The sequence below is a fragment of the Scyliorhinus canicula genome, chromosome 9 (genome assembly GCF_902713615.1).
Source record: "Scyliorhinus canicula chromosome 9, sScyCan1.1, whole genome shotgun sequence".
Taxonomy (NCBI): Eukaryota; Metazoa; Chordata; class Chondrichthyes; order Carcharhiniformes; family Scyliorhinidae; genus Scyliorhinus; species Scyliorhinus canicula.
In genome coordinates, this window is record NC_052154.1 from 81602578 (window position 1) to 81620883 (window position 18306).

Sequence of the window (18306 nt, forward strand, 5' to 3'; positions counted from 1 at the left end):
GGGTGGAAAAGTAGTGGCTGACTTTATAAACTACTGTAAATTTTGACACTGGCCAGTAAAGAAATGCTTTATCGGAAGGCTCAGTACACTGGCATTAGAACAAGAATCAAACATCAGGAAGAGCCTAGGTTTGAGCCTCAGATTGTGCTGCATTGAGAATGGACAGGAGGAAGCCACGGTATTTGGCCTGGACGACTTTGGACTGTGGCAAAAAAAATGGTCTAAACATCAACCAAGGCTGCTTGGCCAGTTCCAGTGACTCCATCACTGGGCCTGTGTAGATGCACAACATGGGCCAGTTGGGTTTAACTGTAATAATACTCCTGGTGGAATAGAAGCTAATTGTCCATGTTCACACGTGGAGCTTTGGGCCTAATAAAGGCTGGATGGTGACCAATGAGCCCAATGTACAGTCAGGAGTCACAATCTTCAAGAGTAAAGGCAGACAAAATTAATGGGGAAGGTGAAAAGGTAATAAAACACAAAATTATCTTTTGATCCTACCTGATTTATTTGTAAAACTGACCTATCTCATGGCGTAACATTCCCTCCAACCAGTACTGGCGAGCCCCCGCCAGATTAATGGTCAGGGTGGGTCGACAGTTCTCCACCATCATCACCGCTTGAGACAACAGGTCTTCACTGAGCCGCACCACCACCTGCAGAGAGAGATAGACAGCCATGGTGAGCCAGGCATGCCATAGTGAGGGGCACATTGGGAAATGATCAATAAGATTAGCAAGCCTATACGGCCATACTGGCTGATTTTAGCTGTGCCTGCCTGTCTTCACTGATGCACTATCAATTACGACGAGACGAGAGTAGAGTGTAATCGAGGCTTTATTAAGCAGAGATGTGTAGCCTCCTGCAGCTGCTGCCGAAATAGTTGCAGCTCGGTGAGCACACACATTTATACTCCGCCTACTGGGCAGAGCCAGCAGGCAGGGATCTATCCCCGTACCTGTAGTACAGGAGCCTTACCGTATTACATCTCATGTATGTGATATATACAACAGTGGTGACTACCACATTCACCCCCTGTTAAAAAAGAGTCCAGCGGGGGTGGCGGAAAACCTATTTACATGCATTTTAAGGTTAACATTTTGAGGAAAGTTCATAAATTCAGCTAATCGGATGCCTTGATCCTCCGTTGTGAGCGCCGCAGTCCCGGTGGTGATGTAGGCGACGGCTCGGTCGCCGGTGACTCCGGGAGCGTGTAGACCTCATCTTCATCCCCGGGTGGGTCCTGGAGCGGGGGCTGTGGTGAGGTACGCTGGGGTAGGAAGGGTAGCGCCGGGGCAGAGGGGGTGGGGTGGGGAACCAGCTGGTGCCAAGTCCCTGAGGGAGACTGTGTGTTGGCGGCCGTCGGGGTACGCCATGTAGGCGTACTGCGGGTTTGCATGGAGTAGCTGTACCCTCTTGACCAATGATTCCACCTTGTGGAGCCGCACGTGCTTGCGGAGGAGAACGGGTCCTGGAGCTACCAGCCACGTTGGAAGCGAAACCCCGGAGGTGGACTTCCTAGGGAAGGCAAGGAGATGTTCATGGGGGGGGGGGTTGCAATAGTCTCAGTGCAAAGTAGCGATTGGATGGAGTGAAGGGCGTCGGGGAGGACCTCCTGCCAGCGGGAGACCGGGAGATTTTTGGACCGTAGGGCCAGCTGGACGGCCTTCTGCTCCACCTGCCCATTTCCCCGGGGGTTGTAGCTGGTTGTCCTGCTCGAGGCAATGCCCTTGCTGAGCAGGTACTGACGCAGCTCATCACTCATAAAGGAGGATCCCCGGTCGCTGTGGATGTAGGCGGGCAAACCGAACAGGGCGAAGGTGGTGTTGAGTGCTTTGATGACTGTGGCAGATGTCATATTGGGGCAAGGGACGGCGAAGGGGAATCTGGAGTATTCGGCGACCACGTTAAGGAAGTAAGTTTTTTGGTCTGTGGAGGAGAGGGGCCCTTTGAAATCCATGCTGAGGCGTTCAAAGGGAGGGAGGCCTTCACTAGATGCGCGCGGTCTGGCCGGTAGAAGTGCGGTTTGCACTCCGCGCAGACCTGGCAGTCTCTGGTGACAGCCCTGACCTCCTCAATGGAGTAGGGCAGATTGCGGGCCTTTATGAAGTGAAAGAAACAGGTAACCCCTGGGTGACAGAGAGCATCGTGTAGGGTCCGGAGTCGGTCCACTTGTGCGCTGGCACATGTACCTCGGGATAGGGCATCAGGGGGCTTGTTGAGCTAACCGGGGTGATACAAAATCTCGTAATTGTAGGTGGAGAGCTCGATCCTCCACCTCAAGATTTTATCATTTTTGATCTTGCCCCACTGTGTGTTATTGAACATGAAGGCAACCGACCGTTGGTCAGTGAGGAAAGTGAATCTCCTGCCGGCCAGGTAATGCCTCCAATGCCGCACAGCTTTAATGATGGCTTAGGCCACCTTCTCGACGGTGGAGTGTCTTATTTCGGAGGCATGGAGGGTGCGTTAAAAAGAATGCCACGGGCCTGCCTGCCTGGTTGAGGGTGGTGGCCAGAGCGACGTCTGATGCATCGCTCTCGACTTGGAAGGGGAGCATCTCATCGACCGCGTGCATCACGGCCTTGGCAATGTCGGCCATGATACGGTTGAAGGCCTGGTGAGCCTCGGCCCTCAGGGGGAAAACGGTGGAGTGAATGAGTGGGCGGGCCTTGTCCGCATAGTTAGGGACCCAGTGGGCGTAGTATGAGAAGAACCCCAGGCATCGTTTGAGGGCTTTGGGGCAGTGGGGGAGGAGGAGTTCCATGAGGGGGCGCATGCAATCGGGGTCAAGCCCTGGAACTCCATTTTGCACCACATAGCCAAGGATGGCTGTGGTTGGTGCTGAACACGCACTTCTCCTTGTTGTACGTAAGGTTAATGGGTTTGGCGGTGTGGAGAAATTTGGAAAGGTTAGCGTCGTGGTCCTGCTGGTTGTGGTCGCAGATGGTGACGTTATCCAGGTACGGGATGGTGGCCCGCATTCCGTACCGGTCAACCGGTACCGGTTGGAAGACCGAGACCCCATTAGTGACGCCGAAGGGAACCCTAAGGAAGTGGTAAAGGTGGCCGTCCGCTTCAAACGCGGTGTATGGGCGGTCCGCCTTGTGGATGGGGAGCTGGTGGTAGGCAGGTTTCAGGTCCACTGTCGAGAAGACCCGGTACTGTGCAATCTGATTGACCATATCAGATATGGGTGGGAGGGGGTACGCGTCGAGCTGCATGTACCGATTGATGGTCTGACTGTAGTCAATGACCATCCTGTGTTTCTCCCCAGTTTTCACAACTACCACTTGGGCTCTCCAGGGGCTGTTGCTGGCTTCGATGATGCCTTCACGCAGTAGCCGCTGGACCTCAGATCTGATGAAGGTCCTGTCCCGGAGGCGATGGGTTTGCAATCCAGGGTGTTTGCAAACAGACGGGTCGACCTTAAGGGTCGTGAGGCCGCATACAGTAAGGGGTGGTAGGGGCCCGCCAAATTTCAGAGTTAGACTTTGGAGGTTGCACTGGAAGTCCAGGCCGAGTAGCAAGGCAGCGCAGTGGTTGGGGAGGACGTAGACCCGTAAGTCGCTGAACTCTATGCCTTGGATGGTGAGGGTGGCGGTGCAGTACCCTCGGCTCGCCACGGAGTGAGATCTGGAGGCCAGGGAAATTCGTTGTGTGATGGGGTGCACCGCAAGGGAGCAGCGCCTTACCGTATCAGGGGCAGCAGGGTAGCATGGTGGTTAGCATAAATGCTTCACAGCTCCAGGGTCCCAGGTTCGATTCCCGGCTGGGTCACTGTCTGTGTGGAGTCTGCACGTCCTCCCCCTGTGTGCGTGGGTTTCCTCCGGGTGCTCCGGTTTCCTCCCACAGTCCAAAGATGTGCGGGTTAGGTGGATTGGCCATGCTAAATTGCCCGTAGTGTCCTAATAAAAGTAAGGTTAAGGGGGTTGTTGGGTTACGGGTATAGGGTGGATACGTGGGTTTGAGTAGGGTGATCATGGCTCGGCACAACATTGAGGGCCGAAGGGCCTGTTCTGTGCTGTACTGTTCTATGTACTGTTCTATGTTCTATGTATCGGGGTGGATGAAGCTCTCTGTGCTCCAAAAGTCAAGAAGGCATGATGTCTTCTGCCCATCGACCTTTACCGGCCGGGACTGGTCGATCGTGATGGAGGCGAGCTGTAGCTGGTGTTGGAAGGTCCCTGGCTGGTCGGTGGCAGTTGCAGGCGATGAGCGGCTCGATAAGGTGCCCAATGAGCAGGGTTCCTGAGGCGGGGAAGATGGAGACCCATGGGGCACACGTGGCAGGCGGCGTTAAAGATAGCGGCACCCACGGACCGCATGAGGCCTGATGGGGAAAGATGGCGGCGCCCACGGGCCGCACGTGTCCTGAGGGAAAGAAGATGGCGGCGCCCACGGGCCGCACGTGTTCTGAGGCGAGGAAGATGGCTGCGTCCACGGGCCGCATGTGGGTTGCGGGGGCGAAAATGGCGGCGCCCACGTGTTGCACGTGGGCGTTGCAGGACAATGAGCCTGGTTACAACGGCGATCAACCGAGCCTGGCACACCGCAGCAAAATGTCCTTTCTTCCCGCAGACCTTGCAGAGTGCGCTCCGCGCCAGGCACACTGCCGGGGGTGCTTTGTCTGTCCGCAGAAGTAGCACTTGGGTCCCCCGGGGTTGGCTGGCTGCCGCGCGGCGCAGGCTTGGGGTTGGCTGGGGGCGGTCGCTGGTGGGGTGAATGATGGCGCGGTCACTGGTGGGGTCCACGATGTCCTGGAGGGGGGGCACCGTGCGGTTGGGGGCGTATGCTTGTACATTGCGGGAAGCAGCTGTTAGTGAGGTCGCAAGTTTCTTGGTCGCCGTGAGGTCGAGGGTAGCCCCTTCTAAGAGGCGCTGGCGGATGTACGCCGACCCTATGCCCGTAATGAAAGCGTCCCTGATTAGGAGTTCGGAATGTTCAACGGCCGAAATGGCCTGGCAATCGCAGTCCCTTGCCAGGGCGTGCAGGGCACGCCAGAAATCTTCCAAGGATTCACCGGGGAGTTGATGCCACGTGGACAGTGGGTGCCTGGCGTAGAGTTTGTTGGTCTGCTGGGTGTAGTTCTCTTTCAGAAGCGCCATGGCCTCAGCATAGGTGGGTGCATCCCGGATAAGGGGAAAGATATCGGAGCTCAGCCGTGTATACTGGATCTGGAGTTTCTGTGCTTCTGTTCTGTCGTAGATCCAATGTAGGCTTCAAAGCAAGCTAGCCAGTGGGCGAAGGCCGACGTGGCATTGTCTGCTTGAGGGTGCAGCTGCAGGCGATCCTGTCTTGATGCGGAGGTACATCGTTGTAAAATCTCTGCTTAATAAATTGATGCATTATCAATTACGAGACAAGAGTAGAGAGTAATCAAGGCTTTATTAAGCAGAGATGTGTAGCTTCCTGCAGCTGCTGCCGAAATGGCTGCAGCTCGGTGAGCACACACATTTATACTCCGTCTACTGGGTGGAGCCAGCAGGCAGGGATCTACCCCTGTACCTGTAGTACAGGAGCCTTACTGTATTACATCTCGTATGTGCTATAGACAACAGTGGTGACTACCACATTCACACCACATCCCTCAACCTCTTCTCCCTCCAAAAAGGAGATACCTAGCTGATTCTGAAACCTCCTTATACCATCTGCTTTAGTAAAAGAAAGAACTTGCATTTCCGTAGTGTCTTTAGTGCCTTACAGCCATTGAAATACTCCTGGAGTGTTAGCACCATCCTAAGATTAGAAAAAGAAAAGCCATTTTGCATACAGCGAGTTATCACAAACAGCAATGAACTGATAATCTGCTCTGGGAAGCGACTGACAACTGTGGGAATGTGTACATTTTTAGCATCATTAATTAGATAAAACTATCCCAAAACACTTCACAGAGGTGTTATTAAATAAAATGTTATTGAACCACATGAGGAGATATTAATGCAGATGACCAAAAGCTTTGTGAAACAGAGCTTTGTGAAACTGAAACAGTTTTAAGAAGTGCTATAAAACAAACAAGTGAAGGAGAGACGCAGAGAAGTTTAAGAAGATAACTAGAACCCAGTCAGCTGAAAGCACAACTACCAATGGTGGGATGATTAAAACTGGGGACGCTCAAGAGGCTGGCATTGGAAGAGTTCAGATATCTCAGAGGCTTTAGGGCTAAAGAAGATTACAGAGATAGGGATGGGGCTGTGCCATGTTGACTGTAATAACCAACATGGGACATATGGTGTTTGGGGATGATTGTTTCTCCATGCTCTACGGATAAGCTACCTGAGTTCATACTCACCGAGGAGCACAGGGAAACAATCATTCCACCAAACAGTGTGTCCCATGCTGGCTATTATACTGACCTTCCTTTCCTAGTCAGTATGCTAGCTGACATTATTGTGGTAATACCACTGTATATATATGTGTGTGTGCCTCTATTAGGGGATGTACAATAGTACCGGCTATTACAGGTTTGTCGGTAAGCCCCTGCATAGTTTGTCGGTAAGCCCCTGCTGGCTAGCTCCGCCCACAGGAGCAGTATAAATATCCATGAGGTCTCCTGAGCTGCCATTTTACAGCTCCACTTGAGGTAATAACATCTCACGGTAATAAAGTCTCTTTTGTACCGTTTTGTGTTTCTGTGTGCAATTGTTAGCGCAACAATTATAAATATTAATTACTCAGTACTGTCAACATCTCTAATCTCCCCTCAGCAAATAGCAAATCATTTCTCAAATCCAGGTCCAACTTTTTTGCAAATCAATTTGAATGTTCCTAATCAGGTGTCCTTCCCTGGTAACACACCAAAATCACCACACATTACATGGGCCCGATCCTCTGGCCACGCTGAGCTGGAAAAGGAGCTCGCCGTGGCGCAGTGTGGCCGCTGAAAGCCGGGAAATCTAACTCCTGGGAGATACCCGGCTTGCAATGCCTCACGAGATTCAACGCAATCTCACGAGGCGCTGCAAGGTGAATCCCCCCACAATGGCAGCATTAATCCATCAAGTGCATTAATGCTACCAAGGTGTTGTGAAACTGTGATGTCACATGTGGCCAGATTGCCATTGGTGCCTGATCTTGCTCAATGCAGGTGGCCACATGACAACAACTGATCAGCTGGCAGCTGCCCAATGTCAGAGCAGGGAGAGAGAACCCTCGAAGTGGAAGCTGGTGGAGAAAAGCAGCCACCATTTGAGGGGGTTGTCTGACTCAATGTGAACTTATGAGTCGTTTCTGAGGCTGTGAGTTCTATGGGCACAAATATCTGTTTCTGAGGTGCAATTATTTATTTGAGGCAAATATCATTTTATTGCAATTTGGCTGATGTTACCCCAACAGAGATGCAAGGATTTGCAGAATCAGAACTTTGAGAGCGAGACAGAAAAGAGAGGAGGGTTCAGGAGGGCAGTGGCAGGCCGGCAAAACGGCAAGTTGGGTGAGATGGCGTTTTGGGAGAGGCAGCAGGCAGGAGAGGCAGTGAACAAGAGGGGCAGTGAGCGGGAAAGGCAGGGGACTGGAAAGGTGGCACGTAGGGAGAGATGGCATGTCAGGAGAGGCAGTGAATGGGACTGGCGGCCAGCGGGAGAGACAGTGAGCTGGAAGTGGGAAGCGGTGAGCAGGGGGCAAACTATTTAGAATTGATAAGAACATAGAATTTATAGTGCAGAAGGAGGCCATTCGGCCCATTGAGTCTGCACCAGCTCTTGGAAAGAGCACCCACTTAAGCCCCACACCACGACTCTATCCCCAGAACCCCACCGAACCTTTTTGGACACTAAGGGCAACTTATCATGCCCAATTGACATAACCTGCACATCTTTGGACTGTGGGAGGAAACCGGAGCACCCGGAGGAAACTCACGCAGACATGGGGAGAACGGGCAGACTCTGCAAAGACAGTGACTCAAGCCTGGAATCGAACCCTGGAGCTGTAAAGCAACCGTGCTAACCGCTGTGCTACCGTGCTGCCCCCAATGAATAGTTGGAGAATTTTGGGGTCATTTAGGTTCAAAGCAGCCAAAAAGCATTTAATGGAGAAGTTACAGCTCAGAAATATAACACAGCATTATTTGCATATTTTCCTATGGGAAAGTGATTTTGTTTAGCTGTTTTTAGGAACACAGTAGGAGTGTTAAACAAGGAATGCCTGTATATCACTGGTTGGAAAGCACCTTGGAATGTTCTGAATGGTGCGATATAAATGTAAACTCTTCCTTTTGTATAAACTGAGCTTCTGGAAGCTTTCATATCATTAAAATGCGGCAGCAGATTGTCAACTGGTGAGCTGATTAAGTTTGAATGTGAAGCAGCTGGGTAATAGTAAGATTTTATTGGTTGAATAGGCCTGTGAAGCTTACTTACTGCATATCCTTTTTACCAGCCATAACTGCATAGCCTTTTTAACAGCTAAACAAAGGCAAACTGCCCAGCTAGCTCAGTCGGTAGAGCATGCGACTTCCACTGTGTACAGTTTTGGGGCGGGATTCTCCCAGCCCCGCGCCAGAGAATCCCCGTGAACGTGCCACACCACCCTGATGCTGACACGCGATTCTCCGCAGTGCGGAGAATAGGCGCCATTGACGCTGGCGTGGTTGGCGTGGTGCTGGTCGCAGGCTGCTCTACACAGTCGGCCGAACGATTCGGCCAGGATGGGCCAAGCGGCCGTAGGAAAAGAGCCGAGTCCCGCCGGCGCCGTTCTAACCTGCTCTGAGCCGGCAGGACCTCGGCGTGCAAGGGTCGGGTGGCAGCCTGCGGGTGGGGAGGGGGGGTCCGACCGTGGGGCGGGCCTCTGATGTGGCCTGGCCCACGAACGGGTCCCACCAATCAGCGGGCCGGCCTCTCTGGCTGGGGGCCTCCTTTCCTACATGCCGGCCCCTGTAGCCCTGCGCCATGTTGCGTCGGGGGCGGCGTGTTGAAAAAGACCACTGCGCATGCGCGCGTTGGCGCCGGCGCAAGTGTGCATGTTCTCATTGGCACCGGCGCAACTACGCATTCACGGATCCCGCGGCGCCCAGTTCGCGCCAGGATCTGCAGCTGGAGCGGCGTGAACCGCTCCAGCGCCGTGCTGGCCCCCTGTAGGGGCCAGAATTAGACGGCCCGTTCATGCCGTCATAAAACGCGACGGCGTTTACGAAGGCATGGACACTCTGCCGCGGGATTGGAGAGTCCCGCCCTTGGTCTCCTTACTAGAGAAAGGATGTACTGGCACTGGAAGGGGTGTAGAGGAGATTCACTAGGTTGATTCCAGAGTTGAGAGGATTGGCTTATGAGGAGAGAATGAAAAGACTGGGACTATACTTATTGGAATTTAGAAGAATGAGGGGGGATCTGATAGAAACATATAAAATTATGAAGGGAATAGATAAAATAGAAGCAGGGAGGTTGTTTCCACTGACGGATGAAACTAGAGCTAGGGGGCATAACCTCAAAATAATGGGGAGCAGATTTAGGACTTAGTTGAGAGGTCTTCACACAAAGGGTTGCGAATTTGTGGAATACCCTGGCCAGTGAAGCAGTTGAGGCAACCTTGTTCAATGTTTTTAAGATAACGATAGGTAGGCAGCACGGTGGCGCAGTGGTTAGCACTGCTGCCTCACGGCACCAAGGTCCCAGGTTCGATCCCGGCTCTGGGTCACTGTCCATATGGAGTTTGTACATTCTCCCTGTGTTTGCGTGGGTTTCACTCCCACAACCCAAAGATGTGCAGGGTAGGTAGATTGGCCACACTAAATTGCCCTTTAATTGGAAAAAATTAATTGGGTAGTCTAAATTTTTTTTAAAAAAGATGATAGATTGTTGAACAATAAAGAAATTAATGGTGAGCAAGCGGGTAAATGGAGCTGAATCCACAAAAAGATCAGCCATGATCTTATTGAATAGGGGAGCAGGCTCGAGGGGCCCGATGGCCCATCCTGCTCCTAGTTCTTAAAACAAGACTTTTGTTTCTAGTGCTTGCGCACGTTACCTGGATATTGATGCTCATGACAGGATTCATTCAGTACAAGGATGCAAATAATTCGAGGGAACATAGTGTTCCCTGGTAATGTGTCTGCATTTACAGGGCGTCTCCAGATGTTTGCCACTGGGGTCTCCAGAATGTCAGTATTTACAGGGACATTGTGGGTGGTGGGGGGGGGGGGGGGGGGGAGGTGGCTACTGCTAATGTGTTATTGTTTGCACGGGTGTGTGGGGGCCCTGGTTGTATGTCAGTATTTACAGAGGGGCCCTGAGAGTGTTTGTCAGCATGTACTGAATCATGGACTCAATTAGAAACAGCTTCCTTGTGGCAATGACCTCTGGATGAACTGCAATTGGAGCAGAATGCTGTAGATCTGGTTACTGAACTAGTGCCCGAGTTACTAAAACTCTGCTACTCCTGGAAGGCAAACATTCCAGGTTTATTCTACAACTTACCAACATTCAATCGGTAATTCAATCAATGAAGACCTGGGGCTGGATTCTCCATTCTGGAGGTTAAGGGCTGCCGCCAGTATCGAATGTATCAACTTTAATAACAGGAAATGAGCACTGACCCCTCAGCGATTCTGGTACCGGTGAGGGGCTTGTACCGGCGGCAACTGAAACACCCACCGCCCGTGCCAAGAATGGCCAGAGAATAGCCGGGTCCCAAGCAATGCGTGCACATGGCTGACGATCTGTACCAGTCGCACCGTACAACATGACGCCATCCATGTGCTAAACCTAACCCGCCGACCATGGCCCCACAGTCCAGCCATCCCCCACCAGTCCCCCAAGCCCTGACAGATGCACCTCACCCCCGGCCAGCGGCACGGATCCCAGACGAGTGTGGTAGTGCTGGACACAGTCCTCAGCCGACATGCCGGGTTAACAAACACCGGGACCACTCTTGTCCCGCGGCTACAGGAATGTGGCCCATCAGGACAGAGCATCACGTGTGTGCCAGCCAATGAGGCGCCAATGGCATTGCGTGTGCGCAGCACGCGTCATGGTGACACCAATTTGGAGGGGGCGGAAAATCGCAAACCGACGTCAAATTGGTGCCGGCCCCGATTCCAGTGTCGGAATTGATTTGCTGATTACAATTTCCTTTCACTCTAGTTTATTATTTTGCGTCATTCGGATCAGCAAATTATTCTTGTCTTTACCTCCTTCTGATTTTCCCCAACTGGAAACGTCCCACACAGAGGTATATTATAAGGACACCAGTGCCTTTCTGTGTTGCTGGCCCAGGAGTAAAAACAGAACCCATTCCACCATTGGCGACATCACAACTGAGTTCATCCAGAGAAACAAAATGTTGACCTCTAATTGCTGTCCCATTGAGAGCAACGAATTTAGCCTTGTTGCAACGAATATCAATTTCTTAATTTAGGGTTGTCTTTGTCCTCAGCAACAGGATTATTATTGCTGCCTTTGAGATCTTGCTGTGCAAAAATTGGCAGCCGCATTTCATAAACTGCAAAAGTGAAACCAAGTTAAAAACAGGAAGATTAGGGGCGGCATGGTGGCGCAGTGGTTAGCACTGTTGCCTAATGGCGCTGAGGACCTGGGTTCAATCCCAGCCCGAGGTCACTGTCCCTGTGGAGTTTGAACATTCTCCCCATGTCTGCATGGGTTTCACCCCCCACAGTCGAAAGATATGCAGGGTAGGTGGATTGGCCACTCTTTTGAGATCCACCAACAAAACAGAAGAAAGGAAACAAACATCGGGATAAAGCAAAAAAGGGCCGCTCCTGTTAGGAGCACTGCCCGAACACAACAACGATTAATGGAAACTTAAAAACATCAAATAAGAGTGCAGTTAAAGGGGTTAATGAAGCAGCCCAGCCCCTGCGGTGCCCACCGGGCACGGAAGACCTCGATGGCATCTTTGGACACCGCACGCACCCTTTCTAGGCACACCCAGCCACGGAAGAGGCAGACAGTCTGGTCGGATGACCCCCTCGGTCACCCGCTGTCTGGACCTATAAATGGCGCATTTTGCCAGGCCCAGGAGCAGTTTCACAAGGAGGTCCTCTGCCTTCACTGGCCCTCTCCGCATCGGGTGCCCGTAGATCAGGAGCGTGCGGTGCCATGCAGTCATAGACTAAGGTCTATGTGCCATGTCGTTTTTGCAGCCAAGGGAGTCTGTATCCCACGTTTATATAGATTGCCTGAGGTTGCAGCCCCTTTTTCATTATTTGAAGGGGCTGCTCCTCAATATTTGGATGCACTTCAGCCTCCCGCATCTAATCTTGGGTCTCCCTCCACGGAGGGGGTGGGGAGGGAGGGGGACCTCCTCGTAAGCCGCTCCTGGGTCTGGCCAAGTAGGCCATTAACAGTTTCAAGCAGTGAACGGTCATGGGGGTCATTCAATCCGACTATCTGCCCTTCTATTGCAGCTACATTCATGGCCAGGTGGCCTTTAAGATGAAGCACACGGTGCTTCCGACCTTCCGTGACCAGAGGGCTCCGTGGGATCTGCGGTGCATCATTACCCGAGGAATGACATTTTGGTTTAGTTAGTAGTTTCCTTTTGATATTTTGTTTTAGTTACAGTGCCCCACCAAGGGCTATCACCCCCTCTCATTTGTATTAATCAGTTGATTATTTGTTTTAGTATAAATAAATTCAAGTTTCCTTTGTGATTTGTTTTTTGTTTGATGCAGTGTCCCTTTAAGGGGCTGGTCTTTTAATTTTTCTGTTTGTTTCCTTCAGGTTGGTTAATGTGTTAGCTAAAAAGAGTATAAATAGGGGACAGGTGGGACACTGGGGATGTAAGAGGAGAACTATGAGACTGAACAAAGTCATTAACTTCTGCTAAAGAAAGTCTCTGCGTCATGGTTTCAACTTCAGCAACCAACGTATATGAATAAAGTGGAGCATAAATGCCAGCATTGACTGGCTGGACCAAATAGCCTGTTTCTGTCCTTCCCCCTTACCACCTCCATCCCCACCAATTCCATTGACCTGAATTACATAAGATTATCCAGTAAACTTTTCACACAGCCCTCTTCATGTCTCCTCCCAGATTTGGACCTGAACTCTGTTTAAGAGCTGTCTGTATATATTGCCTGCGAGCTCTGAAGAAAGCTTAAACCATTTATCCATTGATCAGGAGGCAGTGTTCCACTCTGTCCACTCTGGGAACTTCCTGATTCATGCCCTGTTTATCATGCAGAATACAATCCAAAATATTATTTCATGAGAAAGCTTATCGTTAAAACATCAAAAGGTAATAGATTACTGCCACTAACGTTAGGAATGAATTTTCACTCTACTGCAAGGCAGGGCACAGGTTGGAGTAAGGCTGCTCTTTTTAAATCCTACAAAATTCATGGTCCCGCTAAAGAAAATGGACTAAACCTAACAGAATACATCACGGACATTGTGAGCGGGATTCTCTCAGCCCGGGATCGGGCCGGAGAATCCCCGCGGCCGGCACGGATCGCGCCACGCCACCCCGATGCCGGGATGCGATTCTCCGCTCTGTGGAGAATCTGCGCCATTTGCGCCGGCATGGTTGGCTCGGCGTTGGTCGGGGGTCACTCTACGCGCCCCCCACCCGCCGATTATCAACCCGGGATGGGCCAAGCGGCCATCGTAAAAAACCCGAGTCCCGTCGCCGCCGTTCACACCTGCTCTCAGCTGGCGGGACTCAACGTTGAAGGGTCCGGGGGCGGCCTGTGGGGGGAGGGGTGGGGGTGGGGGGGAAGGGGGGTCCAACCCGGATGGGGCCTCCGATGTGGCCTGGCCCAGGATCAGGGCGCACCAATCGGCGGGCCGGCCTCTCTGGCTGGGGGCCTCCTTTCTTCTGCGCCGGCCCCTGTAGCCGTGTGCCATGTTGCGTCGGGGCCGGTGCGTTGAAGGGAGCCATTGCGCATGTGCGGACCCCGCGGCGTCCAGTTGACGCCGGGTTCAGCAGCTGGAGTGCCGTGACCTGCTCCAGTGCCGTGCTGATCCTGAGGCCGTGTTGACGCCATTGAGAAATTGTTTCCGTTGTTTCCGACGGCGTCAACACTTAGCCTCAGATCACAGAATCCCGCCCTGTGTACTTCCACACAATACTTCAATACACAGTACACTATTAGAATAAATTGTATAATCCTGTATATTACCACAATGTGTCATAGATCTGCTGCATCCCGGCAATGTACCAAGTACTGTACCACCATGAATATTTCATCAACACTGTACACTGTCACATTGGCTTAGCAATGAAAGTACAGCTACCAAATAATGGAACAATGAAAATTGGGGATGCTCAGCAGCCGGAATTAGAGGGGTGAAGGCACCTTGATGGGTTGCAGCGCTGGATGAGATTACAGAGTTAGGGAGGAGAGAGGTCACTAAAGGATTTTCAAAATAATGATGAGAATTTTTTAATCGAGGCATTGGTTAACTGGGACCCATGTAGGTTAGCGAGGATAGGGGTGATGAGTGAGCCAGGCTTAGTACAAGTTAGGACAGAGCTTTGGATGACCATATGTTTAGAGAGGGATAAATGTGGGAGGTCAAGCAGGGGCAGGAATAATAAACTCTAGAGGTCACAAAGGAATAAATAAAAGGGTGTCAGCAGCAGGTGAGCTAACGTGAGGGCAGAATCAAACCATGTTACAAAAGGTGCAAACAGGTGGTCTTAGTGATAGCAGGAGATGTGATTGGAAGCTCATCCCAGGGGCACAAATGGCAGCAAAGTTGCAAACAGTCTGATTCAGCCACAGACACTTGCCACAGGGAAGTGGAATTGGTAGCTGGAGAACAGAGCTTGTAAAAGTGACCAAAAACAATGACTTCAGTCTTTCCAATATACCTGTTCATCCAGTATTAAATGCAGAGATCATTTTGATTTTGAGACAGCAGAGGTGTCAAGACGGGTAATGGTGAGGGAGAGTTGGGTGTCATCACTGCATATGCAACTGATGCTGTACTTTCCAACGATAGCACCAAAGAGCAGCATGCCGATGATAAAGATGCCCACGGGTAGGTCACTTTGGGAAACCAGCGGTAATGGTGTAAGAAAGGGGAAGAGAAGTGTTTCTACTTGATTCTCTGGCTACTGTGGTAGCATGCCCCTTTAAGGGTGTTTTCAGAAGATCATGTTTTCAATGGTCTATTGAGCCGGAGCCTGCGAATCCAGGGCCTAGGCACAGGTTTTCCTTGCCGGTTTGGAGTCCTGAGTCACGGAGTATGGTAGCCCTTATTTTCCACTCTTTGTAAACAGTTACTTACCTTAATAAACCGTTTATTCGTTGATCTACTTTGTGGTCACCCATTTTACAGGATACTACAGCTATGTTTAAATAAGAATGGAACTAGGCGGGCACAGTTGCATCAAGCTGAACATTGGTGCAGGGACATTGGAGGAAGATGGCATGGTCAACCAAGTCAGAGGCTGCAGACAGGTCAAGAAGGATGAAGAGGGAAAATGTATTATTACCACAGTCACTTGTAATTTTAAGTATGAGTTTTTTCAGTGCTGGGAGAGGCTGAAACCTGACTGCACAGACTCAAAATTGGAGTTCTGGGAAATATAAACCTAGATTTGGAAGGCAACAAGGAAATTGGGAGAGCAAATGATGTTCGAGATGGGACTGCAGGTCGCAAGGATCCATAGAAACCCAACAGCGCTAAGGAGGCCATTCAGCCCTCCAATAGAGCACTCTACCTAGGACTCCCCGCATCTCCATAACCCCACGCATTGATCATGGCCAATCCACCTAACCTGCACATCTTTGGACTGTGGGAGGAAACCCACGCAGATACCTGGAGAACATGCAAACAGTCACCCAAGGTCGGAATCGAACATGGGTCCCAAGTGCTATGAGACAGCAGTGCTAACCACCATGCCACCGCCTGTTGTGGGGTCACAGTTGCTTTTCCGAAAACAGTAACTGCAACAAATTGGAGGGCGAGGAGGTGTGGACAATATCTGAAGTGAGACAACTGTGAAGATCTGTTAACTTGGTAATCAGGAAGGAAATTGGTTTATCAGACGTTTAGTGGGAATAGGGTCCAGGGACAAGACGGACCTGGTGTCTGATTGCACACTGAATATATATCAACATATTATAATTAAAGAGCCTGGAGAAAAGAAAATTCATCAGGTTACAGTCAGCGTGGGAATTGGAATCAGGAATCTCTGCCGGGTCCCAATACCAGGGAGAAACTTTACAGTGCCTTGCGGTTACAACGATATCAAAGGAAGGAAAAATCATTCTGTTATATATTGTGTATAGATAGAATAAAGTATATATGTAATAAATAGGATTTGTGTATATATATATATATATATATATATATCATATATATTTATGTAAATTTATATTTATACGTAATAATATGGACATTGGGGATTTGCGGTCTCCTATCAGATAGACTTGTTTTGTTCACCAAATATTTTTTTCTCTCATGGCTGGAGTGTCTTCACCAGAAAGAGTGGTCAGAAGGAAATCTCTCGCCATTTGACGAGCAGGTTCAGATGGAGGTCAGTGAGGCAACAGCAGTATTAAAATACACGGCAGCACCACTCTGCACCTCTGCAGACAGCAGCACCGCATAAGTTCAATCAATCAAAGCAACCTAAATCAGACACAAGCAGGCCGGGGAGACCCAGGCGCTTGAGGGTTGAATGTGTCTGTCTGGCTCTGCCTGCTCCCCGGTGGATGCTTCCTGGCAATCAGTCAAAGGTGACGACATTAGCAGAGGAGCAGAGCTACCAGCTGCCTTGGTGGCAAGACCAATGTCAGAAAACTGTAGTGTACGACCTGCAGGCTATGTTTAATGAGCCTCAGCAGTAATGATCAAAAAACACCATTGACTTCAGACAGGTGAATGTTTTGACACCCGACATGCTCCTGGCTAACTGATCTTATAAGGAGTCAAGAGGATCGAACAGATTTTGTTTTAATCAGAATGATGGAGCTGCAGTATTTTGGCTCGACGTCAGATTTCCAGCTTTATTGCCGGAAGTGCAGCAACGGTGCACATCAACATTTATTTGTGATGCTAGATGGGCAGTCACATCTGCTACACACCTCCGTGCTTTAGAAACTAGCAGACGGTAATTTATATAGCAAAGAATATGATCAGCCCTGAGCAGTCTTTGTCTGGAACTCCTGGATTCAAATTCAAGTTGGTAAATTGTTATTTCACTGAGGCCCTCTTAAAAAAATACCATCTAGGAATGTGCAGAGTGAGAGTGAGAAAGAGAGTGAGAGAGAGAGAGAGGATGGAAAAGGAGCAAAGAAAAGCAGGTCAAATAGAAAATGGTGGAAGAAAGGGAGAAACAGAGGTGAAGGGGGAAGCGTGCAAAAAGAAACAAGGGAAAAACTCAAACGAGTGAGAAAAAAAAGGATGAGTTCAAAGAGAAAGGTAAGTTGAGCTCAGAGCACAAATAGAGAAAATAGAGAGTATGAGAGCTCAGAATGAAAAGAGAAGAGTGGAATAGAAGAACAGCAAGAGATGAAAAAGAGTTCAGAGAGCCCAAAAAGAGAACAGAGGAGAAGGAAAAATTGAATGTAAAAGAAACTCTCAAGAGGGACATGTAAAAAAAGAATGTTCATTTATGTAACACCTTACATGGCCTCAGGACTTTGCAAAGTGCTTTGCAGCTGATGAAATACTTTCAAAGTATCCCCACCATCGTAACATAAGAAACACAGCAGTCAATTTAGGAATTTAACAACAAGGTTCTAAAACAGTGGTGTGATCATGACCAGATGATATTATTAGATGTTGGCTGAGGAATAAATATTGGCCGGGACACTTCCCTTACTTTTTTTCGAAATAGTGCCATGAGGTCTTTTGCATCTATTTGCGAATGCTGTCACACTATTGAGCAAGTGCAGAAAGAGAATGTGTCTTTCAGATGAGACAGTAGATCGAAGACCCATTGGCCTATCATGCGCAAAGATCCCATGGCGCTATTTCCAAGAGGTATCGGGGTTCTAGCCAATATTCTGCCCTCAATCAATGTCATTAACAATAATTTTTAAATGACCAGGCTGTCTGGTCATGATCTCACTGCTGTTTGTGAAATCTTGCAGTGTGCAAATCGATTGCTGCACACCCTACATTACAACAACAACTGAATTTTAAACGTATACCATGAGCTTAGTGTTTGGGACACCTCACATTGCAAATGGGTTTATATAAACACAGGATATTCTCAAGGGCAATTAGGGATGGGCAACAAATGCTGGTCTGGCCAGCGATTCCCATGTTCCATGAAAGAAGAGCCCGGAAGCGAATATTACTTGGTAGGAGGTCCCCCGTTTCGCCCAATGTCTCTGTCTGGTTGGGTGATTTACTGTCATTCCTACACTAACAGAAAATTAAAATTCAC

At 50.0% G+C, this 18306-nt stretch overlaps 1 protein-coding gene across 5 annotated transcripts in view; it reads right to left on the bottom strand.

Moving 5' to 3' along the window:
* LOC119971480 (uncharacterized protein KIAA0895-like) overlaps positions 1–18306 on the bottom strand; it is a 144079-nt gene that overhangs the window by 13047 nt on the left and 112726 nt on the right. For all 5 annotated transcript variants that reach the window (XM_038807059.1, XM_038807058.1, XM_038807060.1 and 2 more), the window contains one exon: positions 527–659. In XM_038807059.1, the coding sequence (XP_038662987.1) occupies positions 527–659 (133 nt within the window). The remainder of the gene's footprint in view (positions 1–526; positions 660–18306) is intronic.